The sequence below is a fragment of the Myotis yumanensis genome, unplaced genomic scaffold (genome assembly GCF_028538775.1).
Source record: "Myotis yumanensis isolate MYYU_CA2020_CCGP unplaced genomic scaffold, mMyoYum1.0.hap1 SCAF_21, whole genome shotgun sequence".
Classification (NCBI taxonomy): Eukaryota; Metazoa; Chordata; class Mammalia; order Chiroptera; family Vespertilionidae; genus Myotis; species Myotis yumanensis.
The window spans coordinates 15,952,903-15,980,053 of record NW_027223772.1 but is presented as its reverse complement, the minus strand read 5'-3'; the positions used below and the strand labels follow the sequence as shown (position 1 = coordinate 15,980,053).

Here is a 27,151-nt window from a genome sequence, read left to right as displayed (position 1 = left end):
AAACTATGACCTCCTGGTTCATAGATTGATGCTCAACCACTGAGCCATGCCAGTTGGGCTATTTAAATTTTTATTGAACTTATTGGAATAACATTGGTTAATAAAATTATAGGTTTCAAACAGACAATCCTCTAATATAGTATCTTTTTTTAAAAAAATATATTTTATTGATTTTCCATAGAGAAGAAGGGAGAGAGATAGAGAGTTAGAAACATCCATCAGCTGCCTCCTGCACATCCCCCACTGGGGATGTGCCCGCAACCCAGGTACATGCCCTTGACCGGAATCGAACCTGGGACCCCTGAGTCCGCAGGCCGACGCTCCATCCACTGAGCCAAACTGGTTTTGGCCTAATATAGTATCTTGACCCAAAGTCAAGTCTCCTTACATCAGCATTCGTGCCCTTCGCCTTCTTTTACCTCCCCCTGCGCCCCTGGCCTCTGGTAATCACCTTCCTGTTGTCTGTGTCTGTGAGGTGTCTTTTTGTTTGTTTAATCCTTTCGCCTTTGTTCACCCAGCCCCCCAGCTCCCCTCCCCACTGACAGCAGTCAGTCTGTTCTCTATGAGTCTCTTCCTGTTCTGTTTGTTTATTTTGTTCATTAGGTTCCCATACAAGGGAGACCATATGGTACTTGTGTGTCTGACTGACTTACTTCACTTAGCCTGATCCTCCAGGCCCCTGCATGCCGTTGCCAAAGGTGGTAAGAGTTCCTTCTTTCTGAAGACCGAGTAGTATTCCCTGGTGTGGAGGTACCACGCTTCTTTCTATACTTACCACCGATGGCACGTGGGCTGCTTCCAGGGCTTGGCTGTTGTCGGTAACACTGTGATGAACATAGGGGTGCGTATATTCCTTCATTAGTGTTTCAGGTTTCTTTGGATTTATTCCCAATGCTGAATCCTGGGTCATAAAGCAGTTCCATTTTAAATGTTTTGAGGAAACTCCATACTGTTCTCCACAGTGGCTGCACCAGTCTGCATCCCACCAGCAATGCACGAGGGTTCTGTTTTCCCCACATCCTTGCCAGCACTTGTTTGTTGATTTATTGATGATGGCCATTCTGATAGGTGTGAGGTGATAACTCGTTGTGGTTTTAATTTTCATCTCTCTGATGATTAATGATATTGAGCATCTTTTCATGTCTCTTGCTATCTGTATGTATGTCCTCTTTGGAGAAGTGTCTACTTGTGTCCTCGGCTGAGTTTTTAATTGGATTGTTTGAGGGTTTTTTGGTGTTGAATTGTATAAGTACTTTATAAATTTTGGATATTAACCTTTCATCAGATTTATTATTGACAAATGTGTTATCTCATTCAGTGGTTGTCTTCATTTTGTTGCTGGTTTCCTTCACTGTGCAAAAACTTTATTTTTTTAAATGTCACTCTACTTTTTTTAAAAAAAATATGTTTTTATTAATTTCAGGGAGAGGGAGAGAAAGTTACAAACATCAGTGATGAGAGAGAATCATCCATCGGCTCCCTCCTGCTTGCCCCCTACTGGGAATCGAGCCTGCAGCTTGGGAATGTGCCCTGACCTGGAATTGAACCCTGTCCTGGTTCATGGGTCGATGCTCAACCACTGAGCCACACTGGCTGGGCTGCAAAAACTTTTTAGTTTTATGCAGTACCATTTCTATATTTTTTCTTTTGTTTCCCTTACCTGAGGAGATATATTAGAAAATATATTGCTATGAGAAATGTCCAAGATTTTACTGTGTATGTTTTCTTCTAGGATTTTTATGATTTCTAATCTTACATTTAAGTCTTTAATCCATTTTGAGTTTATTCTTGTGTATGGTGTAAAAAGGTGGTTTAGTTTAATTTTTTTGCATGTGTCTGTCCAGTTTTCCCAACACCACTTATTGAAGAGACTGTATTTACCCTATTGTATGCTCTTGCCTCCTTTGTCAAGTATTAATTGATCATAGCTGTGGGTTTATTTCTGGGCTCTCTATTCTGTTCCATTTATCTATATGCTTATGTTCTATGCCAGTAATTTATTCCCATGTATTTTCTAATGCAATTGTAAATGCAATGTTTTCTTAGTTTCCCTTTCTGATAGTTTATTACCTGTATATATAAAACCCTAATATGCAAATAAACCGAACGGCAGAACAGCTGAACAACCAGTCGCTATGACATGCGCTGACCACCAGGGGGCGTGCGCAGAACATGGCGGGCATCGGCCGCGGCAGGATGGTGGAGCAGGTGAGCGGGGGCGCCAGACCAAGATGGGGTGCCGGTCACTGTCATCGGGGAGAGCCTCTGGTGATTGCTGAAAATTCTTCGTTCTTGTGCGCCGAGGTCCCACCAGGTGCTTGCACCTGCTGCCGGTGCCAGCCCTGCTTACACCGGCTGCTGGTGCCCAGTGTCGGCCCCGATCGCTCGGCATTGTCAGAGGGTGTGAGCAACAGCTGCCGGCCCCAGTCGCCCCTCAGGGCTTCTCCACCTCCCCCTGCTCCTGAGGGCTGATCTGGGCCGGCAGCTGCCTCTGGCCATGGCCCCACTCATACCTGCTGCTTATGCCAGAGCCTCTGCTCACACCTGCTGCTGGCGACCAGCACTGGTCCCAGTCACTCGGCGCTGTCACTGGGTGCGAGCAGTGGCTGCCGGCCCCAATCACCCTTCAGGGCTTCTCCACCTCCCCCTGCTCCTGAGGGGCAATCAAGGCAGCAGCCACTGCTCGCAACCGCTGATGGCACCGGCCCTGCTCGCACCCACTGCTGGCGCCACAGGCTCAATCGCCAGTGGGTGTGAGCGGGGCCACGCCGTGGGAGTGGTAGCAGCAGGAGCGGGGCTGCCAGCAGATGGGACTGGGGGCCTTGGCAGGAGGGGCTGGGTTGGGGCACAGAGGATGGGCTCAGACCCGCCCTTGTGCCCACCGCAGCCTCGCGACCCACAGTTCCTTTCAAGGCACACAAATTCATGCACTCGGCCCCTGGTTGGTGTAATAAAAGGCAACTGATTTCTGAATATAAATTTTGTATTCTACTACTTTACTGAATTCATGTATCAGTTCTAGTAGTTTTTGGTAGAGCCTTTAGGGTTCCCTATATACAGTTTCTTGTGTGTCATCTACAGATAGTGACAGTTTTATTTCCTCCTTTCCAATTTGGATGCCTTTTATTTCTTCTTCTTGTCTGATTGCTGTGGCTAGGACTTCCAGTGCTCTGTTGAATAAGAGGAGATCCCTGTCTTGTTCATGATCTTAAGGGAAAAGCTTTTAGTTTTTGCCCATTAAATCTGATTTTGGCTGCCGGTTTGTATATATGGCCTTTATCATGTTGAGGTATGATCCATCTATTCCCACTTTGCTAAGAGTTTTTTTGTTTTTTTGTTTTTTATAAATGGATACTGGATTTTTTCAAATGCTTTTTCTGCATCTATTGATATAATCATGTGGTTTTTATCCTTCAGTTTGTTTATGTGATGTATCACATTTATTTATTTACAAATATGGATGCAAGTACCAACTTCACATCCCCCAAATAAATCCCACTTGGTCCTGGTGTGTGACATTTTTAATTTATTGCTGGATCCAATTTGCTAATATTTTGTTGAGAATTTTAGCATCTATGTTCATCAGGGATATTGGCCTATAATTTTCATTCATTGTAGTGTCTTCATCTGGTTTTGGAATTAGGGTAATGCTGGCCCGTAAAATGAGGTTGGGAATCTTCCCTCCTCTTGAATTTTTTTGAATAGTTTGAGAAGGATAGGTGTTAGTTCTTCTTTGAATGTTTGGTAAAATTCAGCTATAAAGCCATCCAGTGAAGGACTTTGTTTGTTGGAAGTTTTTTGATTACTGCTTTGATTTCATTATTTGTAATCAGTCTGTTCAGATTTTCTGTTTCTTCTTTTCTTAAGATATATTTTTATTGATTTCAGAGAGGAAGAGAGGGATAGAAACATCGATGATGAGAGAGAATCATTGATTGTCTGCCTCCTGCATGCCCCACACTGGGGATGGAGCCCGCGACCTGGGCATGTGCCCTGACCAGGAATCGAACCGTGACCTCCTGGTTTATGGGTTGATGCTCAACCACCGAGTCACCACGGCCGGGCTTCTGTTTCTTCTTGATTCAGTTTTGGAAGATTGTATGTTTCTAGGAATTTATCCATTTCATCCAGATTTTTCAATTTTTTGGCGTATAGCTGTTTATAATATTTTCTTACAATCATGATTTTCTTGTTAGTTGTTACTTCTCTTTCATTTCTGATTTTACTTATTTGGGTCCTCTCTTTTCCTTGACGAGTCTTGTTAAAAATTTGTCAATTTTGTTTATTGTTTCAGAGAGCAGCTTTTGGTTTCATTTTCCTTTGTACTATTTTTTTAGACTCTATTTTATTTATTTCTGCTATTATCATTATATCTTTCTTCTACTCAGTTTGGGCTTTGTTTCTTCTTTTTATAGTTTATTTAAGTGTAAAGTTAGATTGTTTACTTGAGATTTTTCTTATTTCTTGAAGTAGGACTGTAATCCTCTGAAGTTCCCTCTCAGAACTGCTTTTGCTGTGTCCCATAGATTTTGGGTTGTTGGGTGTTCATTTTCATTTGTTTCAAGGTATCTTTTGATTTCTTCCTTAATCTCATTGATAACCCATTCATTGTTTAGTAACATGTTTAGCCTCCATGACTTTGTGTGTCTTTCATTTTTTTTCTTGTGATTAATTTCTAGTTTCTTACCATTATGGATAGAGAAAATTAGGATTTCAATCTTAAATTTATTGAGACTTGTTTTGTGTCCTAATATGTGGTCTATCCTAGAAAATGTTCCATGGGTACTTGAAAAGAATGTACATTGTGCTGCTTTGGGTTGAGAGGCTCTGAAGATATCAATTAAATCTATCTGGTCTAGTGTGTCATTTAAGGTAGCCATCTCCTTGTTGATTTTTCTGTCTGGAAGACCTATCCATAGATTGCCATGGGATGTTAAAGTCCTCTACTATAACTGTATTGCGGTTGACTCTCCCTTTATGTCCATCAACATTTGCTTTTATATTTAGGTACTCCTGTGTTGAGTATATTAATGTTTACAAGAGTTATAACCTCTTGTTGGATTGATCCTTTATCATTATGTTGTGTCTTTCCTTGTCTCTTCCTTGTCTAAAGTGTATTTGGTGAGATATAAGTATGGCTACCCTGGCTTTCTTTTCCATTTCCATTTGCATGAAATCTCTTTTTCCACCCCTTTATTTTTAGTCTGAGTGTCTCTTCCATTCTGAGATGGGTCTCTTTTAGACAGCATATATATGGGTCTTGTTTTTTTAATACATTCAGCTACCCTATGTCTTTTGATTGGAGCATTTAAGCCATTTACATTTAAAGTGATTATTTATAAGTACATATTTATTGCCATTTTATTATTTTAACTATGTTCCTTTTTTCTTCTCCGTCTCCTCTTCCTCCTTCTTTCTCTTTTTTCTCCTTCCCCTTTCATTCTCTTCTTCCTCATCTTCCTTTTTCTTCCTTTTCCCTTCTTCTTCCTCTTCTTTTTCCTCTTCCTCTCCTTCTTCCTCCTCTTTCTCTCTCCCTGCAATCCCTTCTGGCCTGAAATGGTTCTGTTCAGAAATCAGCTGGCAGTCTTATGGGAGTGCCCTTGTAGGTTCTCTTTATCTTTAACCTTTGCCATTTTAATTATGATGTGTCTTGGTGTGGTGCCTCTTCAGGGTCATCTTGTTTGGGAATCTCTGTGCTTCCTGGACTTGTGTGTCTTTTTCCTTCTCCAGGTTAGGGAAGTTTTTAGTCATTATTTCTTTCTTTTTTTTAAAATCTTTATTGTTCAGATTATTACATTTGTTCCTCTTTTTTTCCCCCCCATAACTCCCCTCCTCCCAGTTCCCGCCCCACCCTCCGCCCTCACTCCCCACCCACTATCCTCATCCATAGGTGCACGATTTTTGTCCAGTCTCTCCCCGCATCTCCCATTCCCCTTTCCCCCCCAAGAATAGTCTGTCCATTCCCTTTCTATGTCCCTGATTCATTATAATCACCAGTTCATTCTGTACATCAGATTATTTATTCACTTGATTCTTAGATTCACTTGTTGATAGATGCATGTTTGTTGTTCACTATTTGTATCTTTACCTTTTTCTTCTTCCTCTTCTTAAAGGATACCTTTCAGCATTTCGTATAATACTGGTTTAGTGGTGATGAACTCCTTTAGCTTTTCCTTATCTGTGAAGCTCTTTATCTGACCTTCAATTCTGAATGATAGCTTTGCTGGATAAAGTAATCTTGGTTGTAGGTTCTTGCTATTCATCACTTTGAATATTTCTTGCCACTCCCTTCTGGCCTGCAAAGTTTCTGTTGAGAAATCAGCTGACAGTCGTATGGGTACTCCCTTGTAGGTAACTGAGTTTCTTTCTCTTGCTGCTTTTAAGATTTTCTCTTTGTCTTTTGCTCTTGGCATTTTAATTATGATGTGTCTTGGTGTGGTCCTCTTTGGATTCCTTTTGTTTGGGGTTCTCTGCACTTCCTGGACCTGTAAGTCCATTTCTTTCACCAGGTGGGGGAAGTTTTCTGTCATTATTTCTTCAAATAGGTTTTCAATATCTTGTTCTCTCTCATCTTCTGGTACCCCTATAATTCGGATGTTGGTACGTTTGAAGCTGTCCCAGAGGCTCCTTACACTATCTTCGTATTTTTGGGTTCTTTTTTCATTTTGCTTTTCCGGTTGGGTGTTTCTCGCTTCTTCGCATTTCAAAACTTTGACTTGATTCTTGCCCTCCTCTGGTCTGCTGTTGGGAGTCTGTATAATATTCTTTATTTCAGTCGGTGTATGCTTACTTTCTAGATGGTCCTTTATCACACCATCGAGGGTCTCATTAGATTTCCTGTACATCTCATCAAGTTTATCGACAGACTCTAGAAGCCTCTTGAGAGATCTCAAAAGTGTGGTTCTGAACTCAATATCCTCCCTTGATAGTTTTGTCCTGTTTCTTTGTCTCCGCATTTTTTACGCTTTCTTGGTACACCCCCTAGTAGTCTTTGTGTGCAGTCTTGTTGTAGTTAAGCCCTGATTGTTGTAGTTAATACTAGAGGGATTTGACCGCCAGGCCGACTGGCTGTGAGAATCAGCTGTGTGGAAAACTTCTGTCCTCTGGGGAGGTGCTAATCTAGTCTTTGCCTGAGGCGATCCAGCAAATGGCTCTGCGCAGGGCTTGGGCGGGGCGGGATCAACAGGGCGGGTGGAGGGAGCAGTTATGGCTGCTCTCAGTCCTGGTCCTAGAGGCTCTGCTTCTCAGAACCCCGGCCGCCACTGCAAACCTCGGAGAGAAGGCTGCCCTCAGATTCCAACTGATGCCGGACAATCCCGCTTCTCCCGTCTGAGTCTGAGTCCCTAGAGACTCTCTCGGATCTGGAGCCCAGAGTCTGAGACTCCCTCCTGATTGAAAATGACAACCGCGCCCTCAGCCACCAGCCCGCTTTGCGCGTGCACCTCGGTACCTTTATATTTTCCACACTGCGCCTCTTCTGAGCTTCGGTATACTGTTCTCTTTCCTTCTAGTTGAAGAGTCTCTCCTCAGCCAGCTTTCCTGTGGTTCTGGGTGATGTCTGTTCCGTCTTTTAGTTGTATTTTTGAAGTGGTTGTTTGTGGCAGCAGTCTCCGGTGTTTACCTATGCCGCCATCTTGGTTATCCCCAGTCATTATTTCTTCAAGTAGGTTCTCTATCCCTTGCTCTCTTTCTCTTTCTGGTATCCCTATGATGTGGATGTTATTATGCTTCATGTTGTCTCAGATGTCCCTTAAATTACACTCATTTCTTAAAATTCTTTTTTCTTTTTGCTGCTCTGATAGGGTGTTTCCTGCTACTTAGTCTTTCAAATAGCTGACTCAGTCCTCTGCTTCATCTAACCTCCTATTTATTCCTTTTAGTATATTCTTCATTTCAGATATTGTGTTCTCCATTTATGACTGGTTCTTTTTATGGTTTCTATGTCTTTTCTTCACACTATTTTAGTCCTCACTAAGTTCCTGAGCATTCTGGTAACCATATTTTTTAACTCTGTATCTGGTAAATTGCTTTAGCTCCTTATCATTTAGCTCTTTTTCTGGAGATTTCTCCTGTTCTTTCATTTGGGACATGTTTCTTTGCTCCCCATTTGTCTTCCTCTTTGAGTTTGTTTCTATGTATTGGGTATATCTGCTATGTTGGGTGGCCTTATGTAGTAGGTGTCCTTTGGGATCCAGTGGCACAGTCTCTTTGAACACCTGAGCTGGGTGCTCCAGGAATGTCCCTTGTGTGGGCCATGTGAACCCTCCTGATGTAATTGAGTCTTGATTACTATTGGCCCATTCATGCATGGGTTTGACCCTCAGGCTGGCTGGCCGTGCAGGTGCGGGTGCGGGTCCAGACCACGTGAAGCAGAAGGGTCTGTGCTCTCTGAGATCTCCCTTTATATACGCCACTTGTGAATCTAATCTGGTGTTGTCTGAAGCTGGCCACTGGGCATGTTGGTTCTGGGGCCTCTGAGGAGAGACTCTGGTGCAGGTCTTTGTCAGAGGCTGCCTGTGATGGGCCTGGTAACCTGTTTGGAGCTACAAAGCAATTTGCAGTTTCTGGCTGCCTCTGCTGGGCCTGGGCGCATGGGAAGGACCAAGCTGTACACCATGTCTGGCTTCCACCAGCAGTGAGTCTGGGCGCAGGTCAGCAAGTCCCAAGGCACCCCTAGATCCACCTACACTTGCCTCCACCTGCTGGCTGCCTGTTAGGCTGTCGCTGAAAGAGCCTGGTGGGACTCAGGTTGCATGAGGAAGGTTCTCAGTGAGTCCCCAGGCACAGGTGAGGGGTGTTCACATCAACTGGTTGCCTCCCACACATGCCCACTGATGCAGGTTCCAACTCAGTGTCAGTGCTGGGTCTGAGGCCACTCAGTAAAAGTCCCAGAGTAACCCACATCTAGCTGCCACCCCCCAGGTGCCCACAGACCTTTGTGATCTCAGGAAATCATCAGGGGGAAGCCATCCAAGTTTACCAGGCCCAAACAGACCAAGATTTTTCCCTGTGAAGGGAAGGCTTTGCACTGGTCAAGTGTGTGAGGGAAAAATGGCCCTGTCCTGGAGCACATAACTCAGTCTGTCCCAGGTTTTGTCAGGAACCTGAGCTATGCTGGGTGGAGCTGCTGGGAGTTGGGATGGTGAGGTGAGTGAATCTCCTGTGAAGGTGGTGCTGGCCAGACTTCAGGGAAGGAGGGAGTGGGGGGCCCTTGCCCCAGAGCCACACAACTCAGTCACTGACACTCCCTGAGTCTGCCTACACTGAGGCATCACAGTGCTTGTGTTCAAGAAACCTGTGTTTTTCTCAATAATGGCCTCAGAGTACAAGAGCGGCGATGCTGATGATTCAGATATACTAAATAGAAGCTGTAAATTGCTTTCTTCAAGTGGAAAGGTGAAAGTTCTTGACTTAATAAGGAAAGAATAAAGATCGTATGGTTAGGTTGCTAAAGTCTGTAGTAAGAACAAATTTTCTATCTGAAGCTGAAGAAGGAAAAAGAAGTTAGTGCTAGTTTGCTGGGAGCACACTCATATAACTTTTCTAACTTTTATTACAGTATATTGTTTTTGTTAATCCTCACCTGAGGATATTTTTCCATTGACTTTTATTTACTAGAGGCCCAGTGCACAAAAATTTGTGCGCTCGGGGGCGGGGGGGGGGGGGTCCCTCAGCCCAGCCTGTGCCCTCTCGCAGTCTGGGACTCCTCAGGGGTAGACCACCTGCTGGCTTAGGCCCCCTCCCTGGGGGATTGTGCCTAAGCTGGCAGTCAGACATCCCTCTGGCAGCCTGGGAGCCCTCAGGGGATGTCTACTTGCCAGCGGGAGTAGGCCTAAGCTGCAGTCGGACATCCTGAGTGCTGCTGAGGAGGCGGGAGAGGCTCCCACCACCACCGCTGTACTGGCAGCCATTAGCCTGGCTTGTGGCTGAGCAGAGCTTCCCCTGTGGGAGCGCACTGACCACCAGGGGGCAGCTCCTGCATTGAGCGTCTGCCCCCTGGTGGTCAGTGTGTGTCATAGTGACCAGTTATTCCCAGTCATTCTGCTGTTAGGGTCAATTTGCATATTATCCTTTTTTTATATAGGAGTGCCTGGCCAGCCTGGGTGAGTGGCTGATGGCTGTTTGCAGGCTGGCCACAGCCCCTTCAGGGTGGGGGTCCCCCCTGGGTTGCCTGGCCAGCCTTGGTGAGGGGCTGATGTCTGTTTTCAGGCTGGCCACAGCCCCTTCAGGGTGGAGGGTCCTGCTGGGGTGCCTGGCCAGTCTGGGTGAGGGGCTGAGGGCCGTTTGCAGGCTGGCTGAGCCCCCCAGCGGGGACCCTCACCCCATGAGGGTGTGGCCAGCCTGGATGAGGGGCTGATGGCTATTTGCAGGCTGGCCACAGCCCCCAGCCACCCAATCTCCCAGTGGAGGCTGGCTGGAAGCAGGTATCTGGGATTTATTTAGCTTCTATAATTGAAACTTTGTTGCCATGAGCGGAGGCCTCAGCCGGCTCAGGGCTCGTGGGAAGCTTGGCTTCCTCCATCGCCCGGGCAGCCAAGCCTCCTGCTTGCTCCAGCTCCGTAGCTGCCTGCCACCATCTTGGTTGGGTTAATTTGCATATAGTTGCTCTGATTGGCTGGTGGGTGTGGCTTAGGGCATAGCGAAGGTATGGTCCATTAGCATCTTTGTCTTTTATTAGTGTAGATTTATTTTTTTAGAGCAAGTAGAAGGGAGAGGGAGAGACAGAGAGAAACTGATGTGAGAGAGACACATCAACTGGTTGCCTCTCACACATGCCCTGACCAGGGCCAGGGATCAAGTCTGCAATTGAGGCACGTGTCCTTGACTTGAATCAAATTCAGGACCCTTCAGCCCATGGGCTGATGCTCTATCCACTGAGCCAAACCGGCTAGGGCCAGTATATTGTTTTAATTGTTCTATTTTATTATGCTGTTGTTTTTCATCTCTTGCTGCACCTAGTTATAAATTAAGTTTTAACAAGTATGTTACATATAGGAAAAAACATAGTATATCTAGGGTTTGGTACTGTAAGGCAATTTCAGGCATCCACTGGGGATCTGGTGATGTGTCCCATGCAGTGGAACTACTGTACATTGAAGAAGAATATCTGTTAATCATTTTAAATGTTTTACCATATGTTTCCAGCAACTTCCATTGTATCTTTGAAGATTTATTCCCAAAGCGAACAGGTCAGCCTACTAAGCCCTAACGAAGCCACTGACAGACCTGGTGAAGGGCCTGGCCCTGCCTGGCAGAGGGACCAAGGGGGAAGCAGCATTGCCTGCAGGGGCTCAGTTTTAAAATAAGAATGTGTTCTTGTATTACTTTTTCATTTTGATATAGCCAGTTAATTGGGGGAGAAAAACCCTTACAAAATAAATCTTAATTTTCAGTATGGTTTAGTGATTAAAAGGACATGCCTGCAGTTAAACTCTAGTCCTTCATCTCTGCACCAACCTCAGGAAACCTTCCAGAGCCAGCTTCTTTATCTATAAATAAAAGGAAGAGGAGGTGGCCACCTCCAGGGATGGCAGATTGATTGATTTGGATTAACTATTCACGGAGGATGACCAAACAAGTTGGATGAAGTACAAAGCTCGCCTGTGAAGGTGTTTGGGAAACCTGCAGACTGTGGAGAATGATCAGGCTGGGGTCCAGAGAGGACGGAGCCCTGGGATGTGAGCCCAGTATTGGTCTGTTCCCCTGGGGCGTTTTCCATTCTCGAGGATGGCTGAGAGGTTGAGCACTGATGCTTCGCCTGGGGTAAGGGGCCCAGAACTCCCGGCCAGGAGGTGGGCCCTGCTGGAGTACTGGGCTGCAGAAGCAAGGGCCGCTGGAACGAGGCCGAGAGAGGGGCTGCTTCCAAGCATGGTGCCCTCATGAAGGTGATTTCAGAATGCCGCGTGCTCAGGCAGAAGTACAGAAGTTCTTTTTACACAAAGGTGACACCATTCTGGACCCAGTATTTGGCACATCATAAAAAGTAACAGGTCAGAAAGTCCCGGTTCTGGATAAGATGGTGAATACACAGCCCATCACCCCTTTCTCCACTGAACCTAACTATACACCTGGGTCCATTGATGCAGGGCACAGACCTTTGCGGACTCAGGAAATCTATAGCAGAGGCAGGATGGGGAAGCACCCAGAATTCCAAGTACCATGGAGCTGGTGGCAAGCTTAGCGTTTCCCCCGTGGTGTCTCCTGACCTTGGCTCAGAGCAGCGTGAAGATTCGAGTGAACTCTGGGTGCAGAGAAGCTCCAGGAGATACCCTCTGGTTTCAGCCCACAGAGCAGAAAGGGTACTTTTCAAGCTCTGAGAGAGCTGTGTGGATCCCTCTCCTCCTCCTCAGCTCACAGAAAGTCCTGAGGGGCAGCGACAGGTAGCAGGAGAAAACCTCGGGAGGGGAGAGCCTTCCTCTCCACTGGGTGGAGCTGGGGCTCAAAGAGTTCATAACCAAAACCATTACTTTTTTTCTCTCTGACCTCCTGCCAGTTAGTCTTGCTTCTCACAATTGTGGGAGTGGATGGTTTCTCTCCAGAGGTCTGTAAGGGGAGTTGCAGGGAACCAGGAAGTACCAGGGCAACCATGGAAAGAGGAGCTTGGGAAAGCAACCTGATAAAGCTGTTTTCACCTGTGCATGCATGGTTCTGATCCGAATTAGCATATACAGAACTTTGAGAACTGAGCTAGTAGATGGATTCTCACCTTGGTCCTAAACTGGTTCCTGGATGATACACACGTGTTTCAGATCAGATTAGTGTAGCAGAGACACAGATAACTGAACTGACTGTGTAGCCACAGCTCATAGAAGGCTGGTTGCAACTTGCAACTTAAACCTAACCAGGTCAGTTGCCTGCTAAAGCAAAAATAACATTTCCGTAGGATTTAAACAGGCTTAGAATCTCATATTATGCAAAATCCAGTCTAATCCAACCAAATGAATGCAATCCAAAAGTATTCGTCCAATGAAGAACCATAGAAATCTCAACTTGCATGGAAAAAGATGCCCATCACATGATAATGGCAAGATAACATAGATGTTGGAATGATCTGACTAACAAAGGCTTCAAAGCAACTATTATAAAAATGCTTGAACAAACAATCATAAACATTCTGGAAACAAATGTAAAATAGAAAGTATCAGCAAAGAAATAAAAGATATGAAGAAGAGAGCAATGGAAATTGTAAAACTAGAAATTAGAATGCCCAAACCTATCCCATCAGAACTTAGAAAAAGACCCAAAAAAATAAACAGAACTTGTGGAACAAGAAAAAAGGTGTAACGTTTATGCCATCAAAGCCCCAGAAGGAGAGGAGAAAAATGCAGTGCTTAAAAAATAATGAAATAATACTGAAAACTTCCTAAATTTGGTGAAAGACATAAATCTACAGATTCAAGAAGTTGAGTGAATTTTAATAGGATTAACCCAAATAAATCCATATCTGGACACATTGTAAACTGCTGAAAACTGAAGACAAAACATTGTGAAAGCAGCCATAGAAAAATTACGCTTTACCTTTAGGGGAATGGTCATTCAGATAGCCATGGAGCCATGGCGTCCAGGAGGAAGTGGTGCTGTATTTTTATTTTTTTTATTTTTTATTTTTAAAATATATTTTATTGATTTTTTACAGAGAGGAGGGGAGAGAGATAGAGAATTAGAAACATCGATGGGAGAGAAACATCGATCAGCTGCCTCCTGCACATCTCCCACTGGGTACGTGCCCGCAACCCAGGTACATGCCCTTGACCGGAATCGAACCTGGGACCTTTCAGTCCACAGGCCGATGCTCTATCCCCTGAGCCAAACCGGTTTCGGCAATGTATTTTTAAAGTGTTGAAAGCATCAACCCAGAATTCTGTGTTCGGGGAAAATAGTCTTCGGGACAGCTGGAGTTTGAGGAGTGGAGAACTCTGCCCAGATTGAAAAGACAGAGGGAAAGAGACCCCTGAGAAGATAATGGGACGGAGTGACGCCAGCAAGATGGCAGAGTAGGAGACACCAGCCCTCATCTCCCCATAAAAACAACAATTAGCCACCTATCTATATAAGGAAACATCCCTGCGAGGGATTAAGAGTCCAATTAAGAACCTGTGGGAACACAGTAGAACAAAAGCAAAGAATAATTGCAAAGAAAGGCTTGCTGGGGAGATGGCCTTAGCTGAGCTCTCAGGAGACAGCTAGGAACAAAGAGGGCTGGTATCTGTATCAGTCACATGGTCTGCTTTTGGGGGACCCAGCATCCTCTGCTGCTGAGGAGCTCTGCAGCCCCCAGAACAGCCCTGGGCTCCATACAGCTTTCAGAGCAGAGGACCCACATTGTGACTTGGCCTAGAGCCCACTGGCCTGCTTTGCAGAAGACGTTGGCAGCTTTTGCTGTCAAGGTAAGCAACAGCCATTGCTGCCAGGGACCCTCCAGGGAGGGAGATGCTATTGCACCCCCCCCCCAAAAAAAGAGCTTCTGCTGTGCTATCCTGGGACCAGGCCTGCCAGTTGCCTTCCCCAGCCCCCTGCAGACCCCTGATCCCAGAGCTCTGGCTGCTTTGGGTGCACACATGCTTTATTCCCCAGCTCCACGGTAGCTCCGTACTCGTGTACCCCAGACACTGGAGGCCCTGCTGCTGTGGACTAGCCAGCACCCAGAATCTGGAGTTGCCATCACTCTGTGAGCATCTGCACTTTTAGACTTCTGCTTTGTTTTTGTACCATGGGGGCCTACACATCAGCCACCAGTGCAGCCACTACCACAAGAGTGCCCACATCTGGACCTGGTGCCAAAGGGGATCCCCTTAGCCACAACGTCCTCACGGGAGAAAAAGAGAGCAGAAGGTGCCCGGAAGCCTTCACCGCTGAAGACCCCAACAGCCCCCACAGCCACTTCAGCCAGTGGTTGAGGACACCTGAGGCCTTTGCCAATGCTGTTCCCAGCTGACAGAGCTGCACAGAGCCCTGTAGCCAGAACCACCCCATCCCATCTGGTGTCCTTGCACCTACTTGCAAGTGAAGGTCTTTACTCAACAAAATCAGTTTCTAATGACTAGAAGGGATGACTGCACCATCAGATGAACAGATATCAACACAGGGCTACAAGAGACACAGAAAAGCAAAAAGCAAGGAACCATGACACCACTAATTTTTCAATAAGTGACCCCCGAAGAATTAAAGATCCATTAATTGCCAAAAAAATCAGCATAATATACTTTAAGGAAGTTTGGTGATCTTCAAGAGACAATTCAATAAAATCAGGAAAAACAGTATATGAACAAAATGAGAAGTTCAGTGGAGAAATCCTATATAATAAAAGCCTAATATGCAAATTGACTGAATGGTGGAACAACCTGTGGAAAGACCAGTCGCTATGACACACACTGACCATCAGGGGGCAGACGCTTGATGCAGGAGCTGCCCCCTGGTGGTCAGTGCGCTCCCACAGGGGGAGCACCGCTCAGCCAGAAGCCAGACTCACAGCTGGCAAGCTCAGCGGCAGTGGCGGGAACCTCTCCTGCCTCCGTGGTAGCACTAAGGAGCAGCTAGCCAAGCGGTAAGGAGCAGTGAGCGAGCAGGTGGGTGGTAAGGAGCGAGGAGTCCTGGACTGTGAGAGGGTGAAGGCTGGGCTGAGGGACCTCCCTCCCCCCACCAGTGCACGAATTTTACGCACCAGGCTTCTAGTAGAAATAATAAGAACCAAACAGAAATTCTGGAGTTGAAGATACAACAAATGAAAGAAAAATGCAATAGAGGGCATCAAAAGCAGACTTGATCAAGCAGAAAAAAGAATCAGTTTATTTGAAATTATCCAGTCATAGGAGCAAAAAGGAAGAAGAGTGAAAAATGTAAAGAAAGGCTATGTGAATTATAGGCACCAGGAAGCAAGTGATACTTGCATTATGGAATCCCAGAAGGAGAAAGCACAGGAATCCCCAAATGTAGGAAGAGATATACACATCCAGGTATATGAGTCTCATAGGTCCCCACACATACTCAACCCAAAGGAGACTTGATCAAGACACAGTAACATAAAACTATCAAAAAATCCAAGACAAAGAATTTTGAAAGCAGCAGGGGAAACCCCCACTAATTCATATCTTACTCGGGAATGTTCCAAGGCTTTCCGCAGATTTCTCAGACACCTTGCAGGCCAGGAGAGGGTGGAAATAATATAATTGAAGTGCTGGGAGGATAAAACTGACACCCAAGGACACTTCAGTTGGCAAAACTGTTCTTCAGAAATGAAGTCAAGGCTTTCCTACATTAAAAACAAAAGTTGCAGGAGCTCCTCACCACTGTGTCGGCCTCACAAGGCACGCTAAGGGGAGCTCGTCAAGCTGAAGGGAAAGGACCCCAGTTAGCAACATGGAGACACAGGAAGGAGAAATCCACAGGTAAAGCACAGTACCGTCATTCAGAACAGTAGTATAATGGTTGTGTGTAAACCACTTAATTCAAGTAAAAAGGTTAAAAAAGTATTTAAAATAATTATAGTAATTTTTAATGGATACACAATATAAAAAGATGTACATTGTGACATCAAAGACATTAAATGTGTGGGAAAGTAAAAGTGTAGAGTTTTTGTATGTAATCAAAGTTAACAACTTAAAATAGACTGTGACGACTATATTTTTAACATAAGCCTCATGGTAGTCACAAAGCAAATACCTATAGTAGATGCACAAAATATAACCAGTGATTACCACTGTGGAAAAAATCATCTAATCACAAAGGTACGCCATGCAAAAGAGGAAGAAAGGAGCTACAAAACAGCCAGACAACAACAAAACAGCAATATGTCATAAGTTCTTACTTTTCAATAATTACTTTAAATGTAAATGGACTAAGGTCTCCAATCAAAAGATATAAAGTACCTGAATGGATTAAAAACACAAGATAAAACTATATACTCTCTACAAGAGACTCTCTTCGGCTTTAATGACACGTGAAAGTGAAGGTTGGAAAAATATATTCCAGGCTGATGTAAACCAAAGACCAGGAATAGTTATACTTACATCAGACAAAAATAGACGTTAGGTCAAAATTTGCATAATAGATAAATATCATTTTATAATGATAAAGAATCAATTCACCAAGAGGATATAGCAATTGTAAATATATACACACCCAACATTAAAGCACCAAAATATATTAAGCAAATATTAACAGATTTGCAGGCAGAAATAGACGGCAATGCACCAATAGTAGGGACTTTAATACCTCAACTTTCAACATGGACAGATCATCCAGACAGAAAATGAATAAGGAAATATTGGACTTAAACACCATTTAGAACACATGGACCTAACAAGTGCACATGAAACCTTCTCCCGAGAGGTACTGTATCAGATCACAAAACACGTCTTCACAAACCTGAGAAGGTTAAAGTCACATCAGGTTCTCTTTTCCAACCACATTGGAGATCGGCAACAGGAAGGCTGGAAAATACACAAATATTTAGGAATTAAACAGCACACTTTGGAATAACCAGTGGGTCAAAGGAGAAGTCAAAAGAGAAATAAAAATATATCTTGAGAAATGAAAGTGGAAACAGCATACTGAAACTAATAGGATGTAGCAAAAACAGTTTTAAGAGGAAAGTTTAGACCACATTAAGAAACAAGAAAAATTTAAAACAACCTAACTTCACACCTCAAGAACTAGAAAAAGAAGGACTAAGGCTTATAGCAGAAGAAAGAAAAAAGATAGGAGCAAAAATGAATGAGCTAGAGATGATAAAAATGTAGGAAAGATGAAACTAAGAGGTAGTTTATTGAAAAGTTAAACAAAATTGACAAATCTCTAGACTAAAAAAAGGACAAATAAATAAGATTATAATCGAAAGAAGAGACATTACAACTGTAATACAAAGAATCATAAGAGACTACTGTGAATAATTGTAATCTAACATATTTGGTAACCCAGAAAAAAATTGTGTAAATTCCTAAAAGCATTGTGCAACCTACCAAGACTGAATCATGAAGAAATAGAAAATCTGAATGGACCTATACCTAGTAAGGAGATTAAGTCAGTAATCAGTAATGTCTCAACAGTGGAAAGTCCAGGACTAAATTACTTCACTGGTGAATTCTACCAAACACTTAAAGAAGAATTAATACTACTCCTTCTCAACCTCTTTCACAAATAAAATGGAAGAGGAGGGGACACCTCTAAACTCATTTTACCAGGCCAGCATTACCGCGATAACAAAGCTAGATGAGGACATGACAAGAAAACAAAACTATAGGCTAGTATCCTTGATGAATATAGATGCAAAAATTCTCAACAAAATACGAGCATTATAAACTCAACAGCACATTAAAAGAACCATACACTATGATCGTGAGATTTATTCTTGAGATGCAAGAATGGTTGAATATAAGCAAAAAAACAAAACAAAACAAAAAACAAATATGATACACCACATTAACAGAATGAAGGGTAAAACCACAATCATTTCAATAGATTCAGAAAAAAAATACTTAACAAAATTCAACATCCTTTCATGATTAAAAACTTTCAACAAATAAGGAATAAAAGAAATGTACCTCGACATAATAAAGGCCATATACATAAGCCCACAGCTAACATCATACTCAGTGGTGAAAAGCTTAAAGTTTTTCTCTGAGGTTGAGAACAAGACAAGGATGCCCACTCTGACCACTTCTATTCAACATTGTGTTGGAAGTCCTAGCCAGAGCAGTTAGGCAAGAAAAAGAGCTAAAATGTATTATAATCGGAAAGGAAGAATAAAATTGTTTCTGTTTGCAGATGACATAGTCTTACATACATAAAACCTTAAAGTCTCCGCTAAAGTGGTTAGAACTAGTAAGTGAACTCAGTGAAGTTGCAGGATACAAACTCAACCTGCAAAAATCAGTTGTACTTCATACACTAACCGTGAACCACCTGACAGATGAATGAAGAAAAGCAACCCCGTACAGTAGCATAAAAAAACAAACTTTGGAATCAGTTTCACTAGGGAGACGAAGCCCTGTATACTGAAAACTGTGAGACCTTAGTGAGAAAGACGGAAATAAATGGAACGCTGTCTTGTGCTGTCGGGTTGGAAGAATTAATATCGGTAAAATGTCCGTACTCCCAAACCTACAGAGTCAATGCAATCCCTGTGAAAATTCCAATTGCATTTTTCACAGAAATAGGAAAAACAACCCTAAGTTCATTTGGAATCACAAAAGACCCCAAATAGTCAAAGCAATCTTGAGAAAGAACAAAGCGGGAAGCATCTCATTTCCTAATTTCAAATTCTGTTGCAACGCCATAGTAATCAAACAGCATTGTGCTGGCGTAAAAGCAGACACTTGGACCAATAGAATAGTGAGGCCGTGCGCGTGCAGCCAGTTAACCTGTGACAAGGCTGCCAGCACACGTGGGAAAGACAGTCTCTTCAGTAAACGGTGCTGGGAAAGCCGGATCGCCACATGCAGAAAAACGAAAGTGGGTCCCTACCTCCACCATCAAGGAAAATCAACTCAAAATGGATAAAAGACTTAAACGTAAGACCTGAGACCATAAAGCTCCCGGGAGAAAGCGGGGACCTCCTTGATGCTGGTTGTGGCAATGGTTTTGTTGTTGCATCTGACAATAAAGCACAAGCAACAAAAGCAAAAATTGGAAGTGGGCCCACGTCACACAGAAAGGCTGTGCACAGCGGAGGGGCCAGCAACGAAACGAAAAGGCAGCTGCGGAGGGGATAGTGGCCTCTTTAGATATGGAAGGGCCTCACAGAGCTCAAGAAAAAAGAAAACCAATAATCCAATTGGAAAACGGCAGAGGACAGGAGGGGGCGTTTCTCCCAGAAGACATGCCGACGGCCCCTGGAAAGGCGCTTGGCGGCACTGACGTCAGGGAAATGCGTGCAGTCCGTGCCGAGCGTCGCCTGGCGCCTGTGAGGATGGCTCTGTTACAGAAGACAGTAGATGAGCCCTGGCCGGTTTGGCTCAGTGGATAGAGCATTGGCCCATGGATCAAAGGGTCCTGGGTTTGATTTCAGTCAAGGGCACATACCTTGGTTGCAGGCTTCTCCCCGGGCCGGGCCCTGGTCAGGGCTGGTGCAGGAGGCAACCAATCAATGTGTCTCTCACATCGATATTTCTCTCCGTCTTTCCCTCTCCCAACTCTCCCTAAAAATCAGTGGGAAAATATCCTTGGGTGAGGATTAAAAAAGAGAGAGAAAAAAGCAGTAGATGACGTGCTGGAGAGGATGTGGGGAATAGGGAGCCCTATTCCCCACTGTCGATGAGGATGTATATTGGTGCAGCCACTATGGAGGTTCCTCAAAAAATAGTCCTACCTTTTAACCCAGCAGTCCACTCCCGGGTGTGCAGCCAAAGGAAACGAAATCCCTGTCTCGCAGGCATGGCCGCACCTGCGTGGTTATTGCAGCAGCATCCCAACAGCAAGACGTGGGAACAGTGTCGACACTTGATGGGGTAAAGCAAGTGGGGTAAATCTATGTACAGTGGGAAATTCTCCAGCCTCAAGAAGAAGGAAATCCTGCCGTTTGTGACGGTATAGAGGTACATGGAGGTCATTATCTATGGGAAATAAGCCAGAGAGAGACAAACACTGCACGATCTCAATCATATGTGGAATTGGGGGGCGGGGGGGGTGGGATAAAGTTGAACTCAGAACCAATGAGAGAAATGGCGGTTGTCAGAGGCACAGTTTGAAGGAGAAGCATTTGACCATCTCAGTAGATGGAGGAAAACATTTAATCAAATTCTACATTCATTCATGGCTTTATTCTCTTTTATAGGACAGTACACCTTTATCTAAATATCAAAACAAACGCACAACAAAATCCTTTCTCTCTGTGTAGCTGCGGTAATGCCAGCGGAGAGCGGTGAGGCGGGAGGATGAGAATCGGTGGAGTTCATGTGGTGTGGTTTGCTGTTTTGCAGTGAGAGTGCCCCCGTGTGGTGTGTGTGTGTGATTGTTTGTTTGGATGAGAACTGGGAGGAGGGGTGCAGGACACAGCAGCGTCTCAACTGACTTTCCTGGCTGCCATTAAGGCAAACTATTCTTACCCACAATGCAGCAGTTTTTACTAAATAGATGCTCCTCGGTCTGTTGCATGCCTTTGGTTTATTCCAAAGTCCTGGAATAATTGTTGTTTTCAATACGTGTTTTGTCCAGTTTTATAGTTGTTTTGGGGGGAGAGGATTTGCCAGCCTTTTTACCCACGGTTGCTGGAACTCAATCATTTAATTTTTACTTAAATTGATTTTTTTCTAAGCTCATGTTTTCATGTTTATGGAGTCTGTATTATCTGCCCAGGGTTGCCATGACAAGGTGTTCCAAGCCAGGTGACTTAAAACAGCAGAAATGTCTGTTCTCACAGTTCCGAAGGGGGAGACTGAAATGCGGTGCCAGCAGTGCCGGGCTGCAGGGCGTCTGCGCGGTGCCGCCCGGTCTGTGGACGCGTCCCTGCCTCTGCCTCTGTGGTCCTAAGACTCTCCCTCGTGTCTGCACTTCGTCTTCCCTGTGCGTGTCCTTTAGTGACTTTAAATAACAGGGACCTAAGTATTTTTATTTTAAAAACAATAGGAAATCCTCCCTTGCTGCTGTGTGGAGTGCTTTCTCTCTGAAAGACCAAGATAAGGATACACATCATCCCCACTTCCCCTCAGTCCCCTCCCGGAGGTGCGGAGGGGAGGGTCTAGGAGGGTGGAGGGAGAGGAGAACGGGAGAAAGAAGTAGCAAAAAGAAGGAAAAGCCACAGGACCGAAGAAGCCTAGACTGGCCTCACACAGTGCGACCTGAGTTCTGTGGCCCGGACAGCGTCACCCTGGCGCCCCCGGGGCCTCCCTCTGCCGCGGAGTTTAAGAGCGCGCCCTGTCTGCTTCCTGTAAATGTTTAAGGACGTGTCGTGGTGGTCAGACAAAAGCTTTATTTCTCGTTTGAAGAAAATGCCATTCATTTCAAAACAAGGTTTTTTAAAGCAAAGTTTTACTTGGAGTCGGTACCAACTTAAGGCATCCACTCTTCTATTATCTGTCCAATATTGCCAACTCTTTAAGTGGAAATAAATACATACTTCCTGCCATGTAGTAAGATGCCCAGAGCTGAATGGTGATTCTGATTTCTTGATATAACTCAGTGTTGGTGTACATAAAAGGGGAGGTTCCATTTTAACATTGTCACTTTTTATTAAAAATTTGGACAGAATAAGATACCTTATCTTATCCTAAGAAGCCCTTGCTATAGCATTTATTGTATTGGGGCAAATTATAATTCAGGGAATATGTGTGTTCAAAGTTGCCCTGTTTTGAAGCTGATGCATCAGAGAAAAGGAGAGGAGACCAGTGTGTGGGTGCGGCCAGCGTGTGCAGGGCACGTGTTTGGCAGCAGGTGCCAGGTGACCAGGACCAGCGGGCACAGAGGCGCCTCTTCTGTTTCTTTCAGACCCAGCTCCCTGCAAAGACCAGTTGTCCTTGAAGGAAAAGCCCAGCGCCCCGGCCGATGTGCAGCCTCCGAAGCCACCAGGCTCCAGGGACACCACCGGGGGCACACCAGCGCCTGCGGTGCCATCCTCCCCTCCTGTGACTGCTGTGCCCCAGGACATGGCCGCACCAACCGCCAGCCCCAGGCCAGAGCCAGCGACGGGGGCTGCCGTGCAGGCAGGGGCCCCAGTGACCTCTCAGGGGACGGCCAATGAGTGTGATGCCCCCCAACCGCCGGCAGAGACTCGTGATGCCCAGCTGGCTGCTAGGCCCCGGGATGCGCCCCCAGCGCCCTGTGCCTCCCCTCCAGAGGCCCCCCTTCACCCTGCAGGCCTCGGGGGGCCCGCCTCAGCCAACGAGGCCAACCCCCAGATGGATGCCCCGCCAGCTCCGGCCCCTGTGCCCAGTGCCTCCAGCGAGACCCCTCAGCCTGCCCTGGGCCAGTCCCTGCCTCCTCTCCCTAACGCGGTGGGGGCCGCCAGCCTGGCTGCCCCCCAGCTCCCAAGCCCTCCTCTGGGGGCCAGCACCCTCCCCCAGCCACTGTCTGCCTTGGAGTCGGACGGGGAAGGGCCGCCTCCCAGGGTGGGCTTCGTGGACAGCACCATCAAGAGCCTGGATGAGAAGCTGCGGACCCTGCTCTACCAGGAGCACGTGCCCACCTCCTCAGCCTCGGCTGGGACCCCGGTGGAGACGGGAGACCGAGACTTCACCCTGGAGCCCCCGAGAGGGGATCCGCCCTGCACAGAGGCCTCCACGGGGGACCTGGCCCTGCCACCCCAGCTGGTGGTGAGTGCTGGCCTGGCCAGAGGTGCCATCCTGGGCCAGGGGTCCGGGTGGGGGTAGGGCCAGCTCTGGTCTGGCCATGCAGCACCGCCTCCCTCCAGCCGGCGCTCCTGCTCCGAGACCCACCTCTGAGCCCGACCTGCCCAGTGTGTTTTGCAGCAAGTGGCCAGTCTGGGGGGCGCAGGGTGTGGTGTGCGAGTCAGGACCCGGCGGCAGAGACTCATGATATGTGTGTGGAGCGCCTGGGCTGCCCGGCTCCAGCCTGGAGGAGACAGCGTGGGTGGGGAGAGCTTTACGGTTTAGCTGCAGGGATGGCAGCAAGTGAGGCTCCTGGCTCCTCTCTATTTCTTCCTGCAGCTGGACCAGCCCGGACTGGCACCTGGGCCGGCAGCTGCGCTGGAGCAGGCCAGAGCCTCGCCAGGGACAGGTGGTGAGCCCAGTCGCCGACCCGCCCCAGGGCCCGGGGGGCACGGTGCACCCCACCTTTCCTCCCCAGCACCTGCGTGGGGACCAGACAGAGCAGAGCCCATCATGGTGCCTTAGTACGTGCTCGTGCGCCAAGAGAAAGTCCACAGTCTGTGGGCACAGCGGCCCCTCCCTCCGCCTGGCGGGGTGTCAGCCTGTCAGTGCAGCCAGCTGACACGGTGCCACCTGCATGGGTTTTGTCGCATGTGGGTCTTGGCTCAGGCCAGACTCCCACACATCAGCTCGCTCTACTCTTATCATTCACTCCTCACAGCAGTTCTGGGAATGCGGCTCAGAAATACCAGGCTGTGCTCCCATTCTATAGAGGGCAAACTGAGGCAGCCTCGGTGACCTTCCCTAGACACAAGCAGCAGGGCCAGGCATCAGCACTATTGATCTGCACCTTCCAGGGCCTCTTGAGGCCCGTTCATACCAGACCCTGTCAGGGAGAGCGGTGACACCATCAGGTGGTAGAGGTGAGGGGGAGAGAGGTGACACCATCAGGTGGTAGAGGTGAGAGGGAGAGCGGTGACACCATCAGGTGGTAGAGGTGAGGGGGAGAGAGGTGACACCATGAGGTGATAGAGGTGTCAGGGAGAGCGGTGACACCGTCAGGTGGTAGAGGTGAGAGGGAGAGAGGTGACACCATGAGGTGGTAGAGGTGAGAGGGAGAGCGGTGACACCGTCAGGAGGTAGAGGTGAGAGGGAGAGAGGTGACACCATCAGGTGGTAGAGGTGAGAGGGAGAGCGGTGACACCGTCAGGAGGTAGAGGTGAGAGGGAGAGAGGTGACACCGTCAGGTGGTAGAGGTGAGAGGGAGAGCGGTGACACCATTGGGTGGTAGAGGTGTCAGGGAGAGAGGTGACACCGTCAGGTGGTAGAGGTGTCAGGGAGAGAGGTGACACCATCAGGTGGTAGAGGTGTCAGGGAGAGAGGTGACACCGTCAGGTGGTAGAGGTGTCAGGGAGAGAGGTGACACCATCAGGTGGTAGAGGTGTCAGGGAGAGAGGTGACACCGTCAGGTGGTAGAGGTGTCAGTGAGAGCGGTGACACCATTGGGTGGTAGAGGCGGCAGAGACTCGTGATGCCCAGCTGGCTGCTAGGGTCCTGGCTGTGGCCCCAGGGCCCTGCACCTCCCCTCCAGAGGCCCCATCACCCTGCAGGCTTCGGGGAGCCCGCCTCAGCCAAGAAGGCCAACCCCCAGATCGATGCCCTGCCAGCTCCCGGCCCTGTGCCCAGTGCATCTGGCGAGACCCCTCAGCCTGCCCTGGGCCAGTCCCTGCCTCCTCTCCCTAACGCGGACAGGTGACCATCACTGTGTCGAGGGCCTGCTGAGACCTGCTCCCTCCAGGCTCTAGGGCGCCCCCTGTGAAGGCGGGGAGGTTGGGATAGCTACCCGTTGTGGCGCCTTCCCTCCCACCGTGCCTTCCGTGATTCCCTGGCCTGAGCGCGGCCTGCCCTTGTCCTGGCTCTCGCCCGAATGATGGTGTCCCTGTCCCCAGCAGCACCTGTGAGCAGCACACTGGGCCCCGAGGGAGGCCAGGCAGCCTCAGGCTCACCGGCAGCAACCAGGGCCCCTCAGGTAGGTCGTTTTCCGCGATGAGACCGTGAGGGGCTCGGCCGGGTGGTGGAGCTCGCTTTCTGCTGGTATTCGTGTGGAATCGTTTCTTTTCCTGTTTCCCAAGGATGCCCCCGTGTCCACCATCCCTGCACATCTGGAGCCCGCAGACCAGAGCGGCAGGGCCCCGGGGTTGCTGACCCAGGGCGGCCCGGCCAGCCCCCTCCAGCCCCCTGGTGCTCTGACCTCAGGGTCCCCTCAGAAGCAGCCAGGGCAGCGGGACGGCAGCTCTCCAGCCAAAACCGTGGGCCGGTTCTCCGTGGTCAGCACCCAGGACGAGTGGACCCTGGCCTCCCCCCATAGCCTGCGGTACTCGGCCCCGCCTGACGTGTACCTGGAGGAGGCGCCCCGCAGCCCCGACGTGAAGCTGGCCCTGCGGCGGGCGCAGACGGCCTCCTCCCTCGAGGTCTGCCAGGAGCCCTTGTCCAGCGACTCTGGGGACGAGCGTGTCCCCGGGAGGCCCCCGGCGCTGAGGCCGGGCTCCCTGCCCCGCAGCAGTGGCAGCTCAGCTGGCGACTTCGTGCGGAAGGCCGCCGCCCTCCTGCACAGGTCGGCGGGGGCTGGCCCCCCGGGCCCCGAGGCCCCCCGCAGGCCGGGCGTGAAGGTCCCCACCATCAGTGTGACCTCCTTCCACTCCCAGTCGTCCTACATAAGCAGTGACAATGACTCGGAGCCCGAGGACGCAGACATCAGGAAGGAGCTGCAGAGCCTGCGAGAGAAGTAGGTCCCGTGGGCGGTGGCCGCTGAGGCCCAGGCTCTGCCATGCACCCCAGGGCATGGGCCCAGTGCCGGGCAGAGCGACGCTGCTGTGCTGTGGCTTGGTCCCTGGCCTTGGGGCGGTGCCTCTTCACCCACGGCCACCCCCTCCTGTGGCCTCAGCAGGACAGCAAGGTGTTGCTCAGACCAGGCCCCTCACGCTGGGTCTGAAGTGCGGCTACCACCTGGTCAGGGCCCCAGCAAGCTGCACCCTGGCCTCCTGGGCAGGAGGACCCCATGTGGTTGCTACCGTGGGAGAGGCTGGTGTCCTGGACAGAAAGCTGAGGGCGGAGAGCTCTGGGGCGGACCCAGGAGCTGCCCACAGGCCCAGGAGCCTAGCCAGCCTCTCTTGCTCCTCCCTCTGGGTGGGCAGGCAGGGCTGTGCCTGCAGGGAGGGGGCAGGAGAGCTTGCCTGCCCTGCCCTGCCCTGGCCCCTGGCCCCCTCCCCCCACCCCTTGAGGGGCCAGCCCCTCCCTTACCCACCCCCTCATCCCAGCCCTGGGCACCCCATACTTGAGCTCCCTCCCCTGGTGCCTTGTGTCAGCCCCCTGGGCACCCTGTGGGGATACAGTGCCTGCCTCCCCACCTGCACTGGCAGTTCTTAGGGCCCCAGAGCCCCATAATCTGAGAGGCCCACTTTGGGCAGGACTTGGGGAGCGTGCAGGTCTCCCCCAAGTCCTGAATCAGGCGCTCCCAGCTGACCAGGCATCTCTCCCCGACTCCAGCCAGCTTCCCCCTGGAAACTTCACACTCTGTGAATCTAATCTGATGCAATAGCACTTTTCTGTTTAGAGAATCATTTTTCTAAAACAAATCTGGCAGGCGCTGAAGATGTAATAGGAGAAATTAGAACTTTTTTCCTTCTGCCTAACCGTGAGAACACCTGTTTCCCCGCCACACACCAAGGAGGTGCCCAGGCTGCCCACAGCCAGTGCTGCCACGTCTTAGCAGAGGCTTCCCACCTGTGCGGCCTGCCAGGTCCGCTCTGCCCCGTGGGGGTGGTGCCCGAGCTGGGAGCCCCTGGCAGGGAGGGGCTGCAGCCAGGGCCTCAGATCCCTGGCTGACCACATGT

At 48.2% G+C, this 27,151-nt stretch overlaps 1 protein-coding gene across 7 annotated transcripts in view; it reads left to right on the top strand.

Annotated features, from left to right (window-relative positions):
- The window catches only part of WNK2 (WNK lysine deficient protein kinase 2), a 122,636-nt gene that overhangs the window by 68,779 nt on the left and 26,706 nt on the right, over positions 1-27,151 (top strand). For 5 of the 7 annotated variants that reach the window (XM_070400901.1, XM_070400900.1, XM_070400899.1 and 2 more), the window contains exons 20-23: positions 22,420-23,243; positions 23,598-23,670; positions 25,208-25,287; positions 25,391-26,043. In XM_070400901.1, coding sequence (XP_070257002.1) covers positions 22,420-23,243; positions 23,598-23,670; positions 25,208-25,287; positions 25,391-26,043 — 1,630 coding nt within the window. The remainder of the gene's footprint in view (positions 1-22,419; positions 23,244-23,597; positions 23,671-25,207; positions 25,288-25,390; positions 26,044-27,151) is intronic. The other 2 variants (XM_070400897.1, XM_070400896.1) reach the window with 2 other exon arrangements.